The sequence below is a fragment of the Lynx rufus genome, unplaced genomic scaffold (genome assembly GCF_022079265.1).
Source record: "Lynx rufus isolate CCGP_SWC_20201006 ecotype Redwood Valley unplaced genomic scaffold, mLynRuf1.p SCAF_8, whole genome shotgun sequence".
In the NCBI taxonomy this organism is placed as follows: Eukaryota; Metazoa; Chordata; class Mammalia; order Carnivora; family Felidae; genus Lynx; species Lynx rufus.
In genome coordinates, this window is record NW_025814896.1 from 67,238,548 (window position 1) to 67,258,611 (window position 20,064).

Below are 20,064 nucleotides of genomic sequence, written 5' to 3' on the forward strand. Positions count from 1 at the left end.
GGGTGTTAATTGGCCGCCGAGATTAAAAAAAAATTTTTTTTAATGTTTATTCATTTTTGAGACAATGCGAGAGACCAAGTGCAAGCACTGGAGGGGCAGACAGAGGGAGACACAGAATCTGAAGCGGGCTCCAGGCTCTGAGCTGTCAGCCCAGAGCCTGGCGCAGGGCTCGAACTCATGAACCATGAGATCATGACCTGAGCCAAAGTCAGACGCTCAACCTACTGAGCTACTCAGGTGCTCCTAATTGACCACTGAGATTTTGATAAATACCAGCCCCCATCCCAGGGTGGCCCTGGAGTTCAAGCTCTCTGACCCAGAGCTACCTAGAGCCATCCTTTGTAATAGCCCTTGCTGCAGTGACAGAAATAGTTTTTAGCTGTGCCGTCCAATGTGGTAGCTGTTAGCCACATGTGAGTATTGAACACTTGAAATGTGGCTCCTGCAACTGAAGAGCTGAATTTGTAATTTAATTAAAATGTAATTTTAAATTCATTTAAATTTAAATAGCTGTGTGTGGCTAGTGGGCACTGCCTTGAACAGCAAAACTCTAGAGAATGGTCCTATATTTGTCCTGGAGGAAGCAGAGACACATGGAAACGGTGACCTGAAGCTCACAGAGGTTCTCACAGGGTTGGGAATGTGTGTGGAAGCTGCAGCTTCCGGCAGGAAGCTGGCCAGCCTTCAGTGGGCACATTTCCTTCCATCCTGCATCCAGATGGCCAGTCCTGCTTAGCACAGCCCATGGAGAAAGAGCTGGCATAAATTGTCCATGTTGGGTTAGCCACTTGGCAGATGTTTGCTAAGTATGGTTCTTAAAGGAATCCTCATGGACACTTGCATTTCTCCCCCCTCCCCTCCTCTCCTGAGCTGCAGTGACAGAGCCCAAGGGCCAGCCCTCACTTTGCTGATGTGGAAGAGGAGCCTCAGTGAGAGCAAGAGGTCTGCTGGCAGGCAGCCAGAGAGGCAGCAACAGGGCAGAAGGAAGCGCTCATCGCCTCTGGTTAAGTGATTCCACTGACCGTTTCCTTGAAAATGGAGTAGGAAGGGGCCAGGGAGTAATTTGCTTTGCCCACACTCCAGTTCTTCCAGCCAAGAGATCACTTCCCCTCCCTGGTCCCCACCCACTTCCCCTCCCTGGTCCCTCACTTGCCACTCCCCCTGCCTGGCTCACTTCTGTCCCTCATCAGCATGCTCACCTTGGACACCCTGCCTCTGAGGGCCTTCTCCACCTGGATGAAGAGCTGGCTGCTTCCCCCTGGGCACTCCCACAGCCCGGACTGCCCCGTGGATGTGTGGCTCCCATCCTGCCATACTGCGGGGCCTGGTCTCCCGGATGGTGAGGGCTGTGCTATCCTTTTCACCCTTGTCTCTCCAGCCCCTAATATGATGAGGCAGGGGGCTGGCCCTAAACTAGACAAGTTACTTAACTCTCTGACCCAGGACAAAATGGGGGAAAATACCAAATTCCTAGGGGAGGTAGGGGATAGTGAGATAAATATGCAAGGGCCTGGCTTGATAAATGTAAGCTCCTTTTCTTCTTAGGCGAACTGAAGGGTAACCTACCACAGAAGGGAGAGGGTTGGCAGTCCATTGGGCATGGCTGCCTGGGGGTCTAAAACGTCAGAGGAATCATAGGCCTCCAACTTGGAAGGAAGGCAAGGACTCCTTTGTGCAGCTAAATCACCTGCCTGAGCAGATTATGCAGCTGGGGCATGGGGTCCAGAGAGAAAGGAGGCTTGCTGGGCTCCTCCACTACCACAGTTAGCTAATGGGTCTTAGCTGGAAGCAGGGTGATAGGAAGCTTTCATTCCAGAAACACTGTAGGCCAGTGTTTTTTCAAACTGCTGAGTGTGATTCATCAGGAAATCAATGTAATAGCTTTGACCAGCATTAAAACAAAACAGAATAGAAAATAGTACACTGTGTCACACTACAGTCTGTGAAACTTTTGGGGTAGGGGGAGAGAGTGATTTTATAGATTGAGGGGGACGGGACCCATCCTTGAGGGACCTGTCAACTACTTCTCATCTCTAGGGAAGGCACCCTGAGGGAAAAAGATGACCTCCATGAGGCTGTGGACTTTGCACTAATATGCTGATTAAGGTGGTGCCAAAAAGGCAAGGTTTGCAGAGGCCAGAAGCAATCATCTAGATGGAACCTCCTTCCCCAGCTGGCACTGCAGAAGCAGTGGGGACTGCCTGGTCCCTCTCAGGGTGACACCTTGTGTTTATGGTGAGCTTATACTTTTCAGAGTTCTCAACCTCTCATTGAGTTTTTAGAAGACTCCTGAGAGGTGTGTGTGTGGGGGCACAATATCATTATCTAACCATTTTAGAGATGGGGAGACTGAGGATCTGAGCCAGCACAGTGACTGCCTGAGGCAGAACGAGAATTCAGACTTCCTAGCTTCCAAGTGAGTGCACTTTCCACACCGTGACGAGAGTGCTCTGTGTTTAGAGTGTGGGTTCAAGGCCCTGGATGTCCATTAGGAGCACCTGGCAGCTTCCAAAACTGGAAGCTGCTGTTCAGCGTTCCTGAACAAATCTTGGGAGTGAGGGGATGAGGGTGGGGGGCAGAGGTGGGGTGGGTCCTGGGCATCAGTATCTTCTCAAGTGTCCTTTGGAGAATCTGGCGCACCACAAGGGTTGAAAGCCCCTGCCACAATGAGGCCAATGTTTTCTGTGCCTGTCTTCCTTCCATACCTGGCCCTTGGACACTGGCCCAATTCAGCCCAGTTGCCTGCGAGATCCTTTGGTGTCCCCCACCCTCCAGATGGATGTCACTGTTGTTTTGCTGAGTAACTTCCCCAGGGAGCTGCTGCTAGGGCCTGGATCCAAGAAACAGGTCTCCTGGGGCCCCCTGAGAAGAGGTGTGATGAGGGAGGTGGGGAGGCAGGAGACTCTGACAGACAGACCGCAAACAGCTCAAAGAGGTGGCAGGCTGCATTTTATTCATCGGTAATTTAAACACCCTTCAACTCCTGTCTTGGAGTTACTGCTCAGAAAAATAAATGTATTGTTTAAGAAACCCTGCAGGCTCACCCCGCATGCTCTAACCCCCTCCTGAGAGAACACAGTAGCATAGAAAATGATTTGTAAAGCAAGGTGGAGCTTCCCTAGGGAGGGGAGAGAGGAGGAAGAGGCTGAAAGAGAGGGGAAGAGGGTCTTGGGCCAGGGTAGTACAGAAATCTCATCGCTTCTCAGCGCTTAACGAGGTGCCTGAAAGTGCCAGGCCTGCCCCAGGGGCAAGAGTGCATGCTGAGGAGCCTGCCCTGGGTCGGGAATGGTTCCAGCAGCCCTTCCCCCGCCTCCCCTCTCCCCGCCTAACCCCCACAGAGTGTGCAGCCTTCAGTGGCACCGGCACCGCGATGAGCTCGCTGTACAACAACCCCTGCGACAGAGAAGCCCCAGCGCCTCTTCTGGACTCAGAAAGGCCCTAAGCAGTCTGTCTGGATGTGCTTTCCAGACAGTGTGTGTGTGGAATTGTGCTTTTTGTTAAGAATGTAAGAAATTACAGTAAGACGGAACCACCTGGCCCACAGCTCCTGCGGTCTCCACCTCTGTGGACTTCCATATGCCTCAGCTCCCCAGAAGCTTCTCCTTCGGCTGTGAGGGCTCAGCCACCCTGACCCCCAAAGCACACAGGAAGAGGGCATTTGCTAGGAGGCCACAGGGATGGAGGAGCCCTGCTGTAAATTTAGCAGCTATTTTCCAGGGTTTGGCTTGGGTTTGGACGCTGGCTTCTATGTAAAACACAGATTCAAATTCATGCAAAGTGTACGTGAAACTCCCCCAAGGAGGAGAGGAATTTTCCAGGCCCTAGTAGATCTCCAGGGAGTTAAAAATGGGGAATCTTTCTTCTCAACGTGATCTAGACTGGGATTTTTCCTTGGGGGAAGGGGCTAGTAGCTCTTTGTAAGGCTGGTGTGTGAGTGCATGTAGGTGCACATGATGCTGTGATGTGTGAAGCTCCTGGACAAATGCCCAGGACTGACTGGCATTTTCCGCAAACTGAGGGCATGACACTACCTGAGCCTTCTGACTCCTTCTCCAGGCCCAGAGGCTCTGGCTTCAATCAAAGGACAGAAGAGCCTGACCACCTGGCCTTATTAGCAAGCAAGGACAGCAAGGGTGGCTTCTTTATTTGCCTGCTCATCTCTGAGAAGTCCCAGCTGCTCGCTAAGATCCTGGCCTCTGTGTGGCCACAGCGGGTGTCAAGGGCTGCTTAGGGCCCCATAGCCCCAGCCTGGGAGGGGTGAGTAGGGGCCTAAGGTGAGGCAGCAACCTGAGGAGCAGGGACAGCGGCAGACTGCGGTGAGCTACCAACTTTGGGTCAAACTGGAGAGTCCTGCATGGTGGGATGGGCCACAGTATCTAAGCGAATGGGGAGCCCTTTCTTATGGGGCCTGAGGTTCAGAAGAACCTGCACCAAAGAAAGGGGTCCCTATCAGTGTCACTATTCCTGAAATGATGGTAGGACCCCGGTCCTGGTTCTCAGGGCTCACCCTCAAGCAGGATGCCACATAAGTCTGTAGGTATGGGTCTAGGCTCCATCAATCCCCCTAATTTTGGGAGCCCAGCTTTTCCAGAGAAGCAGCCCCTGGCATTTGGAGCACTGAGCCCTCTGGCCTGAAGTGAAGGACAATGACATACTGAATTTGGGTGGGGGACTAGGGGAACATGGGCAAAAATATGAGCATGCCCCTGGATCCTGAGCTACCTTAGTATGCTGGAGGCTGGTGTTTCTCTGGGAGGTTGGTGAGAGGGGAGGCTCTCTTCCCGGCCCCCATAAGCCATGCTTAAGGCTCCTTCAGCAGCTTGCTCAAGCTGCTTACAATGGTCTCCTTCCAAAGGCAGAACATAGGAGAAGAAGTGAAAACAGCTAAGGCTGCAGCATGAGCAATTTAGGATAGACTTTAGGAAGCACTCCTGACAGAGAAGACTGCCAAGGAAGGTCTTGAGTTCTTCTTCTCTGTAGGCAGGTCCTGCTCCTCCTGCAGAGACATGGTTCTGTGCAGTCCTGAACACTGGTCAGGGGGATGGCTTGGACACGTCTTTGGCCTGTCTAGCTCAAAGAACCTCGATAGCTAGGTCTTAAGCTTCCTGTGCCGTTGCTGGGGCTCACTTCCTCTGGGTTGGCTTCTGTTTTGCCTGTTATTAAGTCCTCATGATCTAGATGCCTCTATCATGGGGATCTCTCACCCCCTCTGTATGCTTCAGATCCCCAAGTTATTGCTCGTTGCCTGGGTGACACCTCTAATTGGATGCCTTTTCAGCTTTCTTTCATTTGGAGGGATAAACATGACACTTTACTTCTAGATCCTGTGAGAGGGCCTTGGCCTAGAGCACTTGTGCCTCTGAGTGTGCAGTCACTGCAGTGGGACTAAAGCCACGGCTCAGGTGGGGCAGGGGTGGGGTGCTCACCAGCGGGCCTGAGTGACAGTCATGGCGAATCCTCTCTGGAAGCCTACCCTTCAGGATCTAGCAAGACTGTCCTCTCTCCTGGCTGCTCTGTGTCACTGGTTTACCCTCAGATTAGGAGCTGTGTTTAAGTCCCAATCCTAATCTGAGTTAGAAATTAGCTACCCGAAGTAGCTAGAGAATCATTCAGATCCCAATGCATTTTTCCCTTCTTGTCATGAACGGGAAGGAGAAAGGGGAGGCTGACATTCAAGCATGACTCTTAATGCTGTGTGTGTGTGTGTGTGTGTGTGTTTTCCAGGCACATATGCTTCCTTGGAGGCCAGGGGGTGCAGATTTCACGGCTTTCCATGCCTCTCAGGCAGACAGTGTGAGGTGTCCTGGTGCTTTAGGAGTCTTAGAAGTAAGACTTCCTATCAGAAGCTGTATATATTGGTGTGTCACATTGTTTCTGTTGCATTTGTCCTTGGGACCTTCTTTTCAAATGAGGAAAATGGGCTGAAAGAGCATTATTCATTTATAGTCCAAGACCCCCAGCCTTTCGATGAAGGCAGCATCTGACCTTCCTTCAGTTCAGTGACCTCTATGCAGAAGAGGGCGTCCCTCAGCTTAAGGATCATCCCAAGCAAAACTTTAACTCTAAAACCGCTTCCATCCACCCATTCCATCAGCTCCCTACCTCCTGCCTTCCTCCACCTCCAATACAGACTGTGCGTGGAGAAAAATCCACTTGATTGTCAGTGGGGGCCAAACAGGGTTTAGAATGGGATCTGTCCCCCAAACATTATGGGCTCTGGAGCCAGATTCTCTAACATTTGCATGATGGCTGCTTTCTGGTGAGGCAGAGCCCGGTCCTGCAGAGCCCTGACTCAGGAGGAGAAAGGGGTTCTGGGGACTGCACTCTGCACCCTCAGGTTCTCTAAAAGGGGAAAAATGAACTGCTCAACGGGAGTTAAGAAACAAAATCCACACCAACAAAGCAAGATCTCGTCTGAGAAGACTCAGACATTCCTGGTTAGTAATGAAAAGCATTCCCAAGGACAGCGCTGGTGAGAGAAAGGAGGGTTGGGGGGTTCTGAGATGTGCCTGGAGCCTCAAAGATCAGCTGGCTGAAGCAAAGCAGGGCTCCTACAGCGCTAGTGCTCCCCTGCTCCCTGCCCTGCCGTCCACTCTGGGTTTTCGGCATTGGAAGTAGCTGCCCTGTGTGCTAAGTGCACTAACTCCAGGCTGAGAAAGGCCAGCTGAGCCCCTTACCATCCCAATTTCTAAATCTCGGGGAAATGCCACAGTCCGCAAGTTGGTGCTATGTTTCATCTCATTGCATAATACTACACCATTCTCCGTGTGTAGCGGCTGTTCTATTTATATACATCGGTAGGCAACATATGGCTCTCCCTACCCCCACCTGTCAAAACTGTGACTACATCACTTCTGACGACCAGAAGGAAGCTGCTAGGCTGGGCCAGGATTCTAAATGCTGCGGAGGTAATTCAGAGCCAGGAGAAGTTGCACCATATGCTTTGGGGTTGCCGGCTGCTTATGTGCATGGGGATGGGGTTCAGTGCCAGTCCGCAAAACCCAGGGATGGCCCTCTCCTGGCTGCGGTACGCACCTGGTGGGGGTCTGAGGTGCCACTTTCTCTCTCCCTGGAGGAGAATCTGCTGGGGGCCACCGTTCTTCACGAGGGGACCCACGAGGAAAACAGGCTCCCCCAAAACCTGCCCTGGATAACATCAGGCCTGGCCAAATAGTATTTCTTTAAAAAAAAAATTTTTTTTTTTTGGTTTGATTTTATTGGATAAAGATTAAGAAAGCGCCAGCGTCTGAGAGAAGGAAAGCAAACCACGGCCGGCGGCACGCCAGCCCGCCGAGGGTCCGTGGCGCGGCCGGGCGGTCTACCTGGAGGCGCTGGTCTCGGCCAGCCGGTTGTTCATGATGCCCAGCGCGCCTACGCCGCCCGAGAAGCCGTTCTGGCGCGTGTTGACGCACACGCTGCGCGGGTAGCCGTTGGCCGTCTCGGACAGCTGCTTCTGCAGCAGCGCCAGCGACACCTTGTTGGAGGCCGTGAGGTCGCGCATGGAGATGAGCTCGCCCGACAGGCGGCGGCCCTCGGCGTCGCTGTCGCGGGCCGCGGGGTCGGCGCCGAGCGCGGCCAGGCGGCGGCGCAGCCGGGAGCCCGGGGTGATGGCGTTGCGCCGGGCCAGGGGCGCGCCGGGCGCCGGGCAGCAGCGCGCGCAGCAGCGGCAGCTCAGCTTGCGCAGCATCCAGTTGAGCACCTGCTTGATGAGGATGGAGATGACGTTGAAGAGCGAGTAGATGCAGCACACGCCGAGCAGGATGAAGAGGAAGTTGCCCAGGCGGTAGAGCCCCTGGTTCCGGTAGGCGGCGTGCTGGCTGCTCACCAAGTCCCCGAAGCCGATGGTGCTGAAGGTGACGAAGCAGAAGTAGAGCGAGTCCACGTAGTCCCAGCCCTCCACGCTGGTGTACATGGCCGAGGCGCAGCACGACAGCAGCACGGCGAACAGGCCCAGGATCAGCAGCACGTGGTACACCGAGGGCTTCCAGCCCGCCAGGCAGTCGGCCTCCGAGAGCGCCGAGCCGCGGCGGAAGGTGGCGGGCAGCAGGCCGCTGCGGCGCAACTGGCGCTCCCTGCAGGCGCGCATGATGAAGGCCAGCAGAGAGATGATGCGCTCCAGGAAGAGGTTGAAGAACAGGATGGTTCCGGCGCAGCCGAACAGCCCGTAGGCGATGAGGAAGGCCTTCCCGCCTACCGTCGCGGGGGTGGTCATGCCAAAACCTGTGGAGACAGGGCAAGGGTCAGCGAGGTCCTGGCTGGGCAGGTGGTGCCCACTGGGCGGGGGAGCCGGGCGTACATAGGTGTTGACGCGGCTCCTACCGAGTGGCATCACTCGGGGGAGGGGAAACAGTACTTAGACATTTCTCGCCCTTGGCGGTGTGGTTCCTGATTGGGGCAACGCCTAAACTGATGGCAGAGATGTGGCTCCTCGTTTTGGGGTCTGTGGATCAAGATGGGTGGGCAGGATGGTTACTAGGAAGGACCCATAAAGACTCATGAAATGAAACCACTGTATGGGTGCAAACCATTGAGATACCTACAAAGCCTACAAAGAGATGTCACCTGCTCTCCCACCCCTCAATTTTTTTTTTTTTTTAATGTAACCAATGGCACACGTGGGCCTCCTTAGGACACAATTCCATAAAGGCTTCATTTGATCTGGGATTACTAGGGACCAGGTACAGTGTGTTCAGTCCAGGTGGCTATGTGTGATGGTCTCTGAAAAGGGGGTTTATGAAACTGACAAAAAGCTTGAGAATGAGTCCACAACATTCAGGGAGTGAGCTGGCTCTACCATGGGGTGTCATTGGGTGTCTTTCTCATCCAAGGACCACCATCACCCTTGCTCAGACTTGTGGCCAAGGGAAAGGTGGTGGCCCAGCGGGGTCCTATGCTGCCATGTGTCTGGGGTCACTTTTGTCCTGAGAGGCCTGTTCTGTGCCTGGGCAGCTATTTATTGCTTTTAGTTCATAATTAAGCCTTAACGTGTCCACTTGTTCAAAGCACAGGCTTTAAGGGAGATTCTTTATCGTTTGATTTCTGCCGAAGGCTTGGCTTCCCACCAGTGTGCTCTGCCCTTGCCATCCCGGGCAGCTCTCCCCTCCCACCTGCGTGCTCAGCTGGCTGTGGGCTGTGGGCTCTCTGTGGGACCCATAACCCACTCTGGTTTCGGAAGGGGGTTTAATCTCTTTGCACAAATATTCACTGCTGCTCGGAGTCTGAGCTGGAAATAGATCATCTGTCCAAACAGCACCATGGCACCTTTCCCACCTCTGCAGCAAAAGTTCAGGGGCATCCCTGTTAAATTTAGGTGCCACGTCAGAGGGGCTGCCTGTGTGCTGCTAGTGGGGTGAAGCCAGCCCTGGGAACTGGGTGCTGAAGACTTCTGTCTCACTTGGTTTACTATTTCCTTAAAAAAGCCAGAGGTAAAAGATTTTTTTCCAGTAATTCCTTAGCCTCTATGCTAATCATTCTTGAGATTCCCTGGAGGAAATCTCAATTGCCTGACCACGATCTTCATCTTATGCTTAATAACTTAATTTAGGAGAAAAAGCTATGACAATACCCATGTTGAGGAAGATGGATTATATCCTTAGATTCAGATTTGGGCCACAAGAGAGTGAAAACAACAACAACAACATATTAGCAGTGTAAGCAATTTAACGGATTTTTCCACACTTCAAAGCCAAATCCAAGTTCTTGAATTCATAAAGAAATCAGCTTTGAATCTATATGGTTATATGTGGAGTGAGAGTATTTGTATTTGTGTGTGTGTGTGTGTGTGTGTGTGCACACTTGTTTGCATGTGCACATTTATATAAAGTCCTGGATCGATAACCCAATTGCCCACAACTAAGTCAGTCTGTTCTTACAAGGAAATACTCTACAGCAATGAGAAAGCATGAACCACAGCTACTTGCAATAATATGAATGAATCTCACAAAAAAGAAGCTGAACACAGAATGCATTCTGTATTATTCCATTTATAAAAAATTCAAATTCAAAACCAGGCAAAACCAAACTATAGTAATTTTTTTACGGACGCATTCTTGGTTGGTAAAATTATAAGGAAAATCAAGGAAGTGATTTCAATAAAAGTCACAATTGGGGTTTCCTCTGGGGATGGCAGGGGGTAATAAACGGGAGGGGACACAGGGCCTCTGGGGTGCCAGAAATGTTAATCTGGGTAGTGGTTACATGGGTGTTGTATAATTGTCTAACCATGTGCCTTGTGACTTTTGTTGGTACTCTTATGATAAGAAAAACTTTTTAAAAAACTGCTATGGGGCACCTGGGTGGCTCTGTCAGTTGAGTTTCCGACTTTGGCTCAGGTCATGATCTCACAGCTTGAGTTCGAGCCCCACATCGGGCTCTGTGCTGACAGCTCAGAGCCTGAAGCCTGCTTCAGATTCTGTGTCTCCATCTCCCTCTGCCCCTCTCCCGCTCGTGCTCTGTCTCTGGCTCTCTCTCTCTCAAAAATAAATAAACATTAAAAAAAAATTTTAAACCTGCTAGATTGTTAACTGTAAGGGACCTTAATTTTGATCTCTCGCTGTATAAGTGAGGGAGCAGGGGCAGAAGTGACATGATCTATAGCTTGTTGGGAACACATACCTTACACATGTCCTGGCTTCTAGCCTGGTCTTAGACCATTCTACCCGACACTGCTTCTACACATTGAGGAAAAACAGCACCTCTAATAGGGGATCACTTTGCTAGATTTCTGAAGAAATGGAAAGTCCTGAGCCTGGAAAATTAATTTGCCTAAGAGAATACTGAATGGGATTTTCCTAATCTTTAGGATTTTTAGCTGAAATCTCAAAGCTAAGAGTGACACGTGGCACATTATCCCCTACTGGAAAGAGAAGTTCTAGATGCATTTATGCAGAATTACTAGATCAAAATGGGTCTGGTGACTAGCACCCCCCAGCCCTGGGCTACATGGAAAGGCTGGGATAACGGGAGATGGTCATGAAGTAGCAGAGTGGTTGTCATAGTAGGAGGTGCTGTGGCATCCTCCACCTACCCCCAGGCCAAGTGATGGGGGTGCGGTCAAGAGCACCTCGCCTGCAGCTAGAGGGGAGCTGGCAGCTCGCTTCCCAGAGGCTAGCTGACCTGCAGAACTAGGCAGGCCCATCCAGGGCCCCTGGATGGAGTATAGTGAGAGTTCTGGGAGAGTCAGAGGTATCTCCTAGAGTCTGAAGCTGTGCTGGAGAGTTCTCTGGGTGAGAGGCTGACTGGAGCAGGCCACACAGACAGAGGTGGGAAGAGGGGAGCAGTTTGCACTTCAGATGCTTGTTGCATCAAGGCTGTGTGAGAGTGACAGGGTCAAGTGGATGTGCAGAAGGCAGCCAGGTCTGAAGACATTCTGCCCAAGAGGGTTGCTGCTGGGTGGAGGGTCCTCTAGCAATAAGAGGCTAGGAGATGGGGTGCTGGGACAGCATTTGAGGCACTCCCAGGAGGTAGGATGGAGAGGGTGCCCCTACTGAGGGAATGGTGCAGAACAGTGGGCCCTGTGGGTGGTCTCCAAAGACCCATAGATAGGCCCCATGAAAGGGTATGTCTGTTCTAACAGTGGGCAATAGGTAAGAAAGGATTATAGTGGCACCAATGATGTCAGACCGAGCCAACAGACTGCCCTCCCCCCACAGGCCCCTGAGCTGAGGGCCAGACATGGAGCTGGAGGGAGAAGCTGATCTTTGATTAGAAGTGAACTTGAAGACTGGATTTATATTGGATTTAGATGGGACTGGATATCTGAGAATGAGTTTCAATTTTAAGACTAATGGTACTTAAAACAAACAAACAAACAAAAAAACACGGCTGATTGGAAAACTCTAGCATCTGCCCAAGACCTGAAGGGATCCGAAGGGAAGTTCCTTAAGACAGCAGATGAAGACAAGGTCACTTCTGTGTCAGGCCATTGGATAAACTGGTTCCACCTGGATTCACTTGCTGCAGCAAAGCCCCCAGCTCGAGCCCACAGTCCTTTCTCACCTCGCTCCATCTTGGCCACAGCTGTGGGGGAGGGACACCCCACTCACCAAGGGGTTAGATAGTTGTCAAGGCCTCACAGCACAGAGCGGGGAAGCTGTGCCTGAAACCCAGGTCTGTTGCTGTCTAACATTCATGTTCTTTCCACCAACCCCAAACTGCCTTCTGAGAGCACTGCAGGGCCTCCTTTCCAACTGTAACAGCTCATTTCAGTCCTCCAAGGCTGGCAGCCAAGAGAGCACTTTCCCCCGGGGAAGCTGGCTGACCCTGAGTCATGACTCGTGTCCCTAAGAGTCCTCTGTCCCCTGTGGCTCTCTTTCCCTGGACCATTGCCGGGGAGAGGGGCCACGGCTCCTCCTTTAACGTCCCCACTGAGGTGGATGCATCACCCCTCCTGTGCTGCTTGCACAGCTGCTTGCACAGCTAAGACAAGCAAGGCTTTAGAACCAGATGTCCCAGGGCTTGGTTAGGGACAGCAGGAGGCATGCCATACAGGGGGGCCTGTACTTTTGGCTAACAGTCTGGCTGGCGGCTCATCTGCCCCTTGGGGTCCTCACAGGACTGCCCGTAGCTGACCTACCCCCCTGAGTCAAAGGCCAGGCCACCAGGAGCAGCCTCAGATTCCTCCAAACTCCCCCATGTCTGGATTCCTGGCCCCCCTCCAGAGTCTGGGTTCCCTGTTGAGGATTTGTCTCTTCCCTTCATGACGGGGCTGAGAATGTGACATGTTTCCCACTGACCATTCTCCCTCCCCAGAGGGTTATGGCCTTATCCTAGGGCCCCCATAAGGCCACAGTACTAGACACGCCACAGGAAGACGGACATCCACCCGTTCACTCCTTCAGAAACACAGCTTGGCCGACTTCGTGCTAGGCTCGGGGTATGTTGGAAAACCGGGCAGATGCGGTCCCTGCCCTCAGAGTATCTGGGCTGCCTTCTTAGAGGTTAGCACTCATCTACTCCTCTGCTCTGCAGGCTCACCCCTGGGCCAGGGCACAGCTTTTCTCCGATGCCCCCACAGAGTCTGAGCCAGAACTTGCTCTGGGGTCTCGTCATGGCCATGACCACAGGCCCAAAGTGATGCCAAATGCTTGACTGGCTGTGGCACCGTCGGCCCAGAAGGAAGGGGACAGGCAGGTCAGGAGTTTCTCTGCCAGCACAGAGAGCACCCAATGCAAGTGTCCCTCCCACCAGCCCTATTCCTGAGGTCTGGCTCTGTGCCCACGACACCTCCTTTTGCTTTTCTACACACAACACTGTCTGTCTGCTCTGCCCAGGAGATAGGTGGCAGTTTACTGTCCTTCCCCATTGACACCGATAGGCTCAGAGCTCTGGGGGCACTGAGGCCTTGGGGTCAGGGCTGTGGGGTATGTACCTGGTGCTGCTTCCTAGAGTGGAGTAGCAGTCCCTCAAGCTCTGGCAATCTGTGGGGAGCCAGGCTGGCTCCGGAGAGGGGCCTTAAAGCCTCAGCCAGAAAAAGGCAACCCCAGGCACCCTGAGAGTCCCCTCCTTCCCCCAATCACACCCTGCAGAGGCGTAATCTGTCCCCAGGTTCACACCAAGCCTGCTGTTTTGTTTATGCCACAATTGATCTGCCATCCCCGTTTGCAAAGAGCAGACACTTGGGGGCTTTATTATGCCACTTTGACAAAAACTGTGAAGCTCGTTCCCACAGCCTGTCTGGTGCCGCCTTTGCAATTGGGGCTCTGGTGACGGGGCCTCTGGAGTTCAGCTCAAAGAGGCTGGAATCGAGATGGAGAGGCCCGTACTGATCTGTATCGGGTACCCCTGGCTGGCAGTGTCCGTGCTGGACACTGGACACTTGTCCTCTCATCCGATCCCCCAACCGCCCTGGGAGGGAGGCATCATCAGCTTTAATAAGGACATGAGCTAAGGGAGGTGAAGGTACCGGCTGAGTTTCCGTTTGTAAGTGGCTGAGCTGACTCTGAAGCCCTTTCCATTGTGGCAGAAGGCTGGGGAGTCTTCGCTCTTTACCTGGGGTACATTTTCTGCTGGCTCTACAGTGTCAACTTAGAGAAGGGGAGATATAATATATAGTCCAATCCAGTATACTTTTGAGAGTAAAAGGGGCACTGATCATCATTACACCAGGAAAGCCATAAATCAGGGCTGATCCAAGCAACTGAGATGTATGATTAAAATGATTAAAGGGCAGATTCCAAAGCAGAGGCTGGTTAGCTCAGTTAGAATGTGGTGCTAACAAAATGCAGATTCCCACTCCAGAAGTTTATTTAGTGCATCATGAAAAGGGCCCAAGAATCTACATTTTAGCAAATGTTTTCAGATGATTCTGATGCAGGCGGGCTAAAGCCCTTTCTTTAGAAAAAATGTGATAAGGTAGCCCTGTATGTCCTACTGGTTGGAATCTGCCCAATTTCAAATATTTTGATTTAAATTCCTTTAAAAAATTGGCTTACTGAGGTATAATTAATACATAAAATTGTAAGATATTTAAAGGGTATATTGTGGTGCTCTGCTGATTTAAATTTCAAGCAGCCTAAAACACTTGTGGATATTGTGGCTGTCTCTCCTTAACAACACCTCCCACCTCCAACTCCTATAGGAGGCAGCCAGGCCACTGGAAGAACTGACCGAGCATCAGGGGTGGGCTCTGTTAGTCTAGGCCAATCGAGATTACCAGTCCCTTACCATGACTGGCTCAAGGATGGATAAGCCTAAACCAATCAGTGCAGGACACTTTTATGGCTACAGAGATTGGTGTAGGAGTGGACACGTGACTCCATTCAAGTGAATCAGCTCAAAGAAGAGTTTCTCTGATAGTTCCCGGGTTAAAAGATTTCTCGCTCTAGAGCTGCCCTGGCCCCAGGAGTAGTCGGCAGCCATCTGTGGCCATGAGGTGGGGCCAACCTTAGATGAAGCTGACAATGCAGGAGGCTGAGTGGAGGCAGCCAGAAAGAAATGGGCCTTCATGGCCCCAGTGAGCTGTCAAATCAAACTGGCCGTGCTGCCCCACCTACCTCCAGCCTTCCCATTGCTTGAGCCCATAAACCCTTTTGCCTGTTTACACCTTCCATTACATGCCACCAAACATATTCCAACTGGTGTGATGGTTTGAGGGCCTGGGTGAGCAGCTCAGTGTCCAGGAAATAGAACCAGAGTTGAACTGGAAGTTATGACCTCTGTTGTGGCCTCTATCAGCCAAGCGTGAAGCAAATTGCTACCACTAACTTCTCTAAGCCTCAATTTCATCTGTACAACGTAAACCACCCCCCCCGCCCCCCCCCCCCCCCGCAATGTGAACTCTCTTTGTAAACTGTAATACACTATGCCAAAGTATGCTCCTTAAGGTGAGCCTGGGTGGCTCCGTCGGTTAAGCCTCCGACTTCGGATCAGGTCGTGATCTCACAGTTGGTGAGTTTGAGCCCCGCATCGGGCTCTGCGCTGACAGTGCGGAGCCTGCTGGGATCCTCTGTCTCCCTCTCTCTCTGCCCCTCCCCTGCTCATGCTCTGTCTCTCTCAAAAATAAGTAAACATTAAAAAAACATATGCTCCTTAAGATGATAAAACATGCTTAATGGCGGTGGGGAGAGGAGAATTCCTAAAATTAAAAAAAAAAAAAAAAGGTGGATGTAAGGGCAACGTGTTTATTTATGGTAGGACTTTTCAGAGCACTTATGTTAATGTGACTTATGAATCCGAGTAGGCTGTGCTGGCACTCTCCAGTGTTCCCCACACTAACTGGACCATAGACTGTATTTAATCACCTCAGGTGACTTGAGTGTTTCAAAGAATAATCTTTGGGAAATGCTGCACTCCACCCTCAGGAAGAATTGAGGATAAGACATTTTTAAAAGCGCTTGAGGAGTACCCACATTTTCAACAGTCACCGTGACAATGCGGTGCCTGGAATAGCCCCTGGGATGCAGAACGTGCTGGAGCTCAGCTTGTCGAGTGAATAAATAGACTCTCCCTCTGCTGGTTTGGAGCAGGGATTCTCAAACTAGTTTGCCTAGGACCCGCCTGGGGATCTTGTTGAATTCTGGGGCGGGGTTCCTGATTCTGCATTTGTAACCTGGCATCCAGTGATGCCGCTGGTCAGTGGCATCCTGAGTAGCCAGCACAGATGACTTACAGCATGAATTACCTTTTGGGGCCTGTCTCCACAATGAGACAGGGAATCCCTGGCAGGTGGGACCACATCGTAATTGGCTATTTGGAACTAGGTTGCTCAGGTTTGAATCTAGTTCCACCAATTAACCTCTCTGAGCCTCAATTTCCTCATCTGTAAAATGGAGATAATATAACTCCCTCAATAACTTTTTGTTTTGAGTTAAATATATGCAGAATATTTAGTGCCTAGCACATTAATAAGCCCTAAATAAAGATTTATTATTATGAATCTTTCTGTGCTCTACAGTGGACAAAGGAACCTCATGTAAAGTAGGCACTGATAGTTATTTGTTGACTGAATGACTGAAAGTAAAAATTTCAAGAATCTCTCAAGGGTGAGAGTTAAATACCAGAGACAGTAGGAAAGCTGAGATGTGGGGTCAGTGGGCAGGGATGGGCAAGGAGACTCATTAGCATTGCCAGATAAAATACAGAACTTCCGGGGCTCCTGGGTGGCTCAGTCAGTTAAGTGTCCAATTCTTGATTTCAGTTCAGGTCGTGATCTCATGGTTCAGGAGTTCAAGTGCAGCACCAGGCTCTGCACTGACAGCATGGAGCCTGCTTGAGATTGTCTCCTTCTCTCTCTGACCCTCCGCAGTGTGTTTGTGTGTGTGTGCTTGCTCTCTCCCTCTCATAATTAAATATTTTAAAAAGCCAGAACTCCCAGTTAAACATGAATTTCAGATAAATAACGAATCATTTTTTGGTGTAAGTATGTCCCAAACATTGCATGGGGCACATTTACACTAAAAAAAAAAAAGATTCATTATTTATCTGAAATTCAAATATAACTAGGTGTCCTGTATTTTTATGTGCTCAATCTGGTGACCCTAACCAGGGCTCCGCTTGTCTGCTTGGCACAATCCCCTGGGAAGCCATCTCATTTGATCCTTCCTGACTGGCTGGTAGAAGGATGAACAGCCTCACTTTAAAAAAAATTTTTTTTTAACATTTATTTATTTTTGAGAGACAGAGCACAAGCAGGGGAGGGGCAGAGAGAGAGGGAGACATAGAATCCAAAGCAGGCTCCGGGCTATGAGCTGTCAGCACAGAGCCTGACACGGGGCTCGAACTCACAAACCGTGAGATCATGACCTGAGCCGAAGTTGGATGCTTAACTGACTGAGCCACCCAGGTGCCTCTGAACAGCCTCACTTTAATATCAAGGAGGCTGGGTCTTGCCCAAGGCTACGTTAGCAGCCAGGCCTTCCTGTGTCCCTCCCCGCCCCCCCCCCCCACCAGGTAAACAGGGAGCAGTGGGAGACTCGGGGTGGGCTGGGTGGTGGAAGGTGGAATGCCATTGGGCTGCTCTGTGGCCCGTGCCAAGACACTGACTCTCAGGGAGAAGGAGGGAGCTTCTTCTTGGAAGAAGGTTGGACACTTGAGAAGGCATCAGGCCAGAAAGATTTCCCTGGGACATGAGCCTCAGCCCTGGACCCTCGGGCTGTGGTGGGGTGGGGGGGGGGGCTTGGGGGACAACTAACCAGCCTGGGTAAGCCCCGAATATTTTGGGAGAGCTGGGGCTGAAAGAATGGTGGGGGAAAGTCACTAAAGCATTCAGTGAGGAATAAAAACGTGGAGGGGGATAATAATAGCTGACATGTATTGAGCCCTCACTATTTCCAGGCACTGTGCCAAGACTTCATGTATATCCATGCATTTCATCCTCACGACTCCATGAGGCACTGGCTTTCATTCACTCTAAGTCACAGCTTTTTTTCCCTTGAATTTTAACATTCTTGAAATCAGGATGCTTCCTACAGTCAATGACCTGGCATGGTTTATTTGGCAACATTTTAAATTCTTAACGGTACACAATAATGGTGCATTTCTAATCGATGGTGCATTTATAATCTTAGATGTGATGAACCACAGTGGGAATTGTTATCATCTCCATTTGTGAGATTAGTAAATGCGGTCACACTTAGTAGATAAAGACACCGAGGTTAAATAACTTGCCCAGATCACAGAACAAGCGGCAGAGCCAGGAGGTGAACATGGAGGAAAGAGCTTGCGATGTGATAAAGGAGAGAGTCAAACGCAGGGGAGTTTGGAAGAAAGGGAGGTCGGTTGCTTTTGGCTCGAACAGTGGCTCTTCACTCTGGCTATGCAAGAGAATCACTGGGGAAACTTAAAACTGTCCCCAGTACCCAGGTGTGCCCGGACCAGCGTAGGTCAGTACTGGGGCTGAGGTCCTCCCTGTGGAGGGTCTGGGAAAGACTTATGGAGGAAGGTGTATTTGTGTTCAGTCCAGAAGGGTGTGTGTTTTGGGGAGGGAGTGGAGTTTGGAGAGGGAGGAAGCTGAGGCCTGGGTCTCAGAAAAGCATGTCCACTGGGAGGGTGCCGGGCACCAGGCCGGGTGTGCAAGGGGCTCAGCCTGGCCCACAGTATCCAGTAACGCTCGCCTATGGATCAGGTGACCGTGTGGAAGGAAGGGGACGATGTGGGAGAACTTCCCATCAACCTTGTTCTCAGGCTGAACTACGGGAACACTGTGGGAATGAGGCCTCTAGAAACACCTCCAGGGGCACCTCCAGAAGCTTCTCCAGCATCTGAGCCTGACATCCGGCAACATGCCCTGCCTTTGTACAAACTTACAAACTCCGGAAGCTTCACGCTACAGAAGACAAAATTGGCATGTCTCCATTCCTGCAGGCTTGGGAAGGGCCAACGTCACCTTTCTTGGAGAGCCGACAGCAGAGACTGGGAGCAGAGGCTGTGGCGTCAGGCGCATGCCTCACTTGTGAACGCGGCAACACGGACAGGTTACTTCTCCCTCTAAAAATGGCCTGCTGACTGCCTACCTCGGAAGGTTACTGTGAGGAGGTGGTTCCCACACGCCTCCCGCAGCACCTGGGACATGCTGAGTGTTCACAAAGCAGCGAGCTTAATTGGCAAACAGCACGGGAGAGGCACGGCTCTTCCATCACAGCTCAGGTGCATCGGGTGAAACCTGGAAGCCAGGGGCGAGCCGTGACCAGAAGTTTCAGCGGCAAGAAAGAGCTCCCCATCTACACACCTAAGACCGACTCTACCACTGCCTGCTTTTACCTCCCTGGGCCTCAGTTTGCTGGGCAGTTTCAGGTGAGTGACAGCACCCTCTGGACTCGCTTCAGGCTCTGGCCTTGTGCGCGGTGGGAGGCCCAGCTAGAGGGAGGCACTGCCTTCTCCAATCCCCCAAATTCGCATGGCAGGATCCTAGAAAACGGGACCGTTACGGAAAAGCCAAGACCGTGGGCTGCTGTATTTGTTGGCACTTGTGGATTTCTCTCAATTGCAAACCAGATGGACAGTTTCTCGAGGACAGCAGCTCCTGGTCCCCTTCTTTCCACAGCTGAGCGTGGGGCTGAGCTCATACCGGACGCCCCATGACTCAGGACAAAAAGGCACTGCCAGCAAAGCACCTGGAGAATGTGGGCCCCTCCTCATTCTCCTGTTTGCTTTTGGGTTGTTCTGTGGGGGCCTCTGGGATGATTCTTGATGAGAACAGGAGAGCAGTTGGGGGTGGCTTAGATGGCAGGGGGCTGGGGGCTGGGAAAAGAAGGCTGAGCGCTGCAGGCCAGTGATGTTTAACGTTAGAAAAGTTTTGGTAAACTGTGAGCAATGGGCAAGTGACCCCGAGAACCAGTTTTGAACCTTGGCATGGGCGTTCCCAGCCAGCCGGGCTGACTTGAACCTCCTCCCACTCTGTGCTGCTTCTGTGGGATTAAGGTTTTTCTCTCCTCACCAGAAATCATTCAGCAAAATGAGTTATTAAAAGCCGGTTAACTACTCCTGCCTCCGGGTAGCTCCTGCTTAACAACCTCTCCCCGGGAGCAGCTGTCAAACCCAGGCCCCGTGGAGCTGGCGGGAAGATGAGTCATTTACATGGAGCCCATCCTGCGTCCTGCCCCCCAGATCTGTCCCTGCCTCTCTCAT

At 51.6% G+C, this 20,064-nt stretch overlaps 1 protein-coding gene across 1 annotated transcript in view; it reads right to left on the bottom strand.

The window, feature by feature from the left end:
- Nucleotides 1–7,213: 7,213 nt before the first annotated feature.
- Nucleotides 7,214–20,064, bottom strand: part of KCNK12 (potassium two pore domain channel subfamily K member 12) — a 49,502-nt gene continuing 36,651 nt past the window's right edge. Inside the window, exon 2 of the mRNA XM_047069851.1 lies at nucleotides 7,214–8,220. Coding sequence (XP_046925807.1) covers nucleotides 7,319–8,220 — 902 coding nt within the window. The 3' untranslated portion in view covers nucleotides 7,214–7,318. The remainder of the gene's footprint in view (nucleotides 8,221–20,064) is intronic.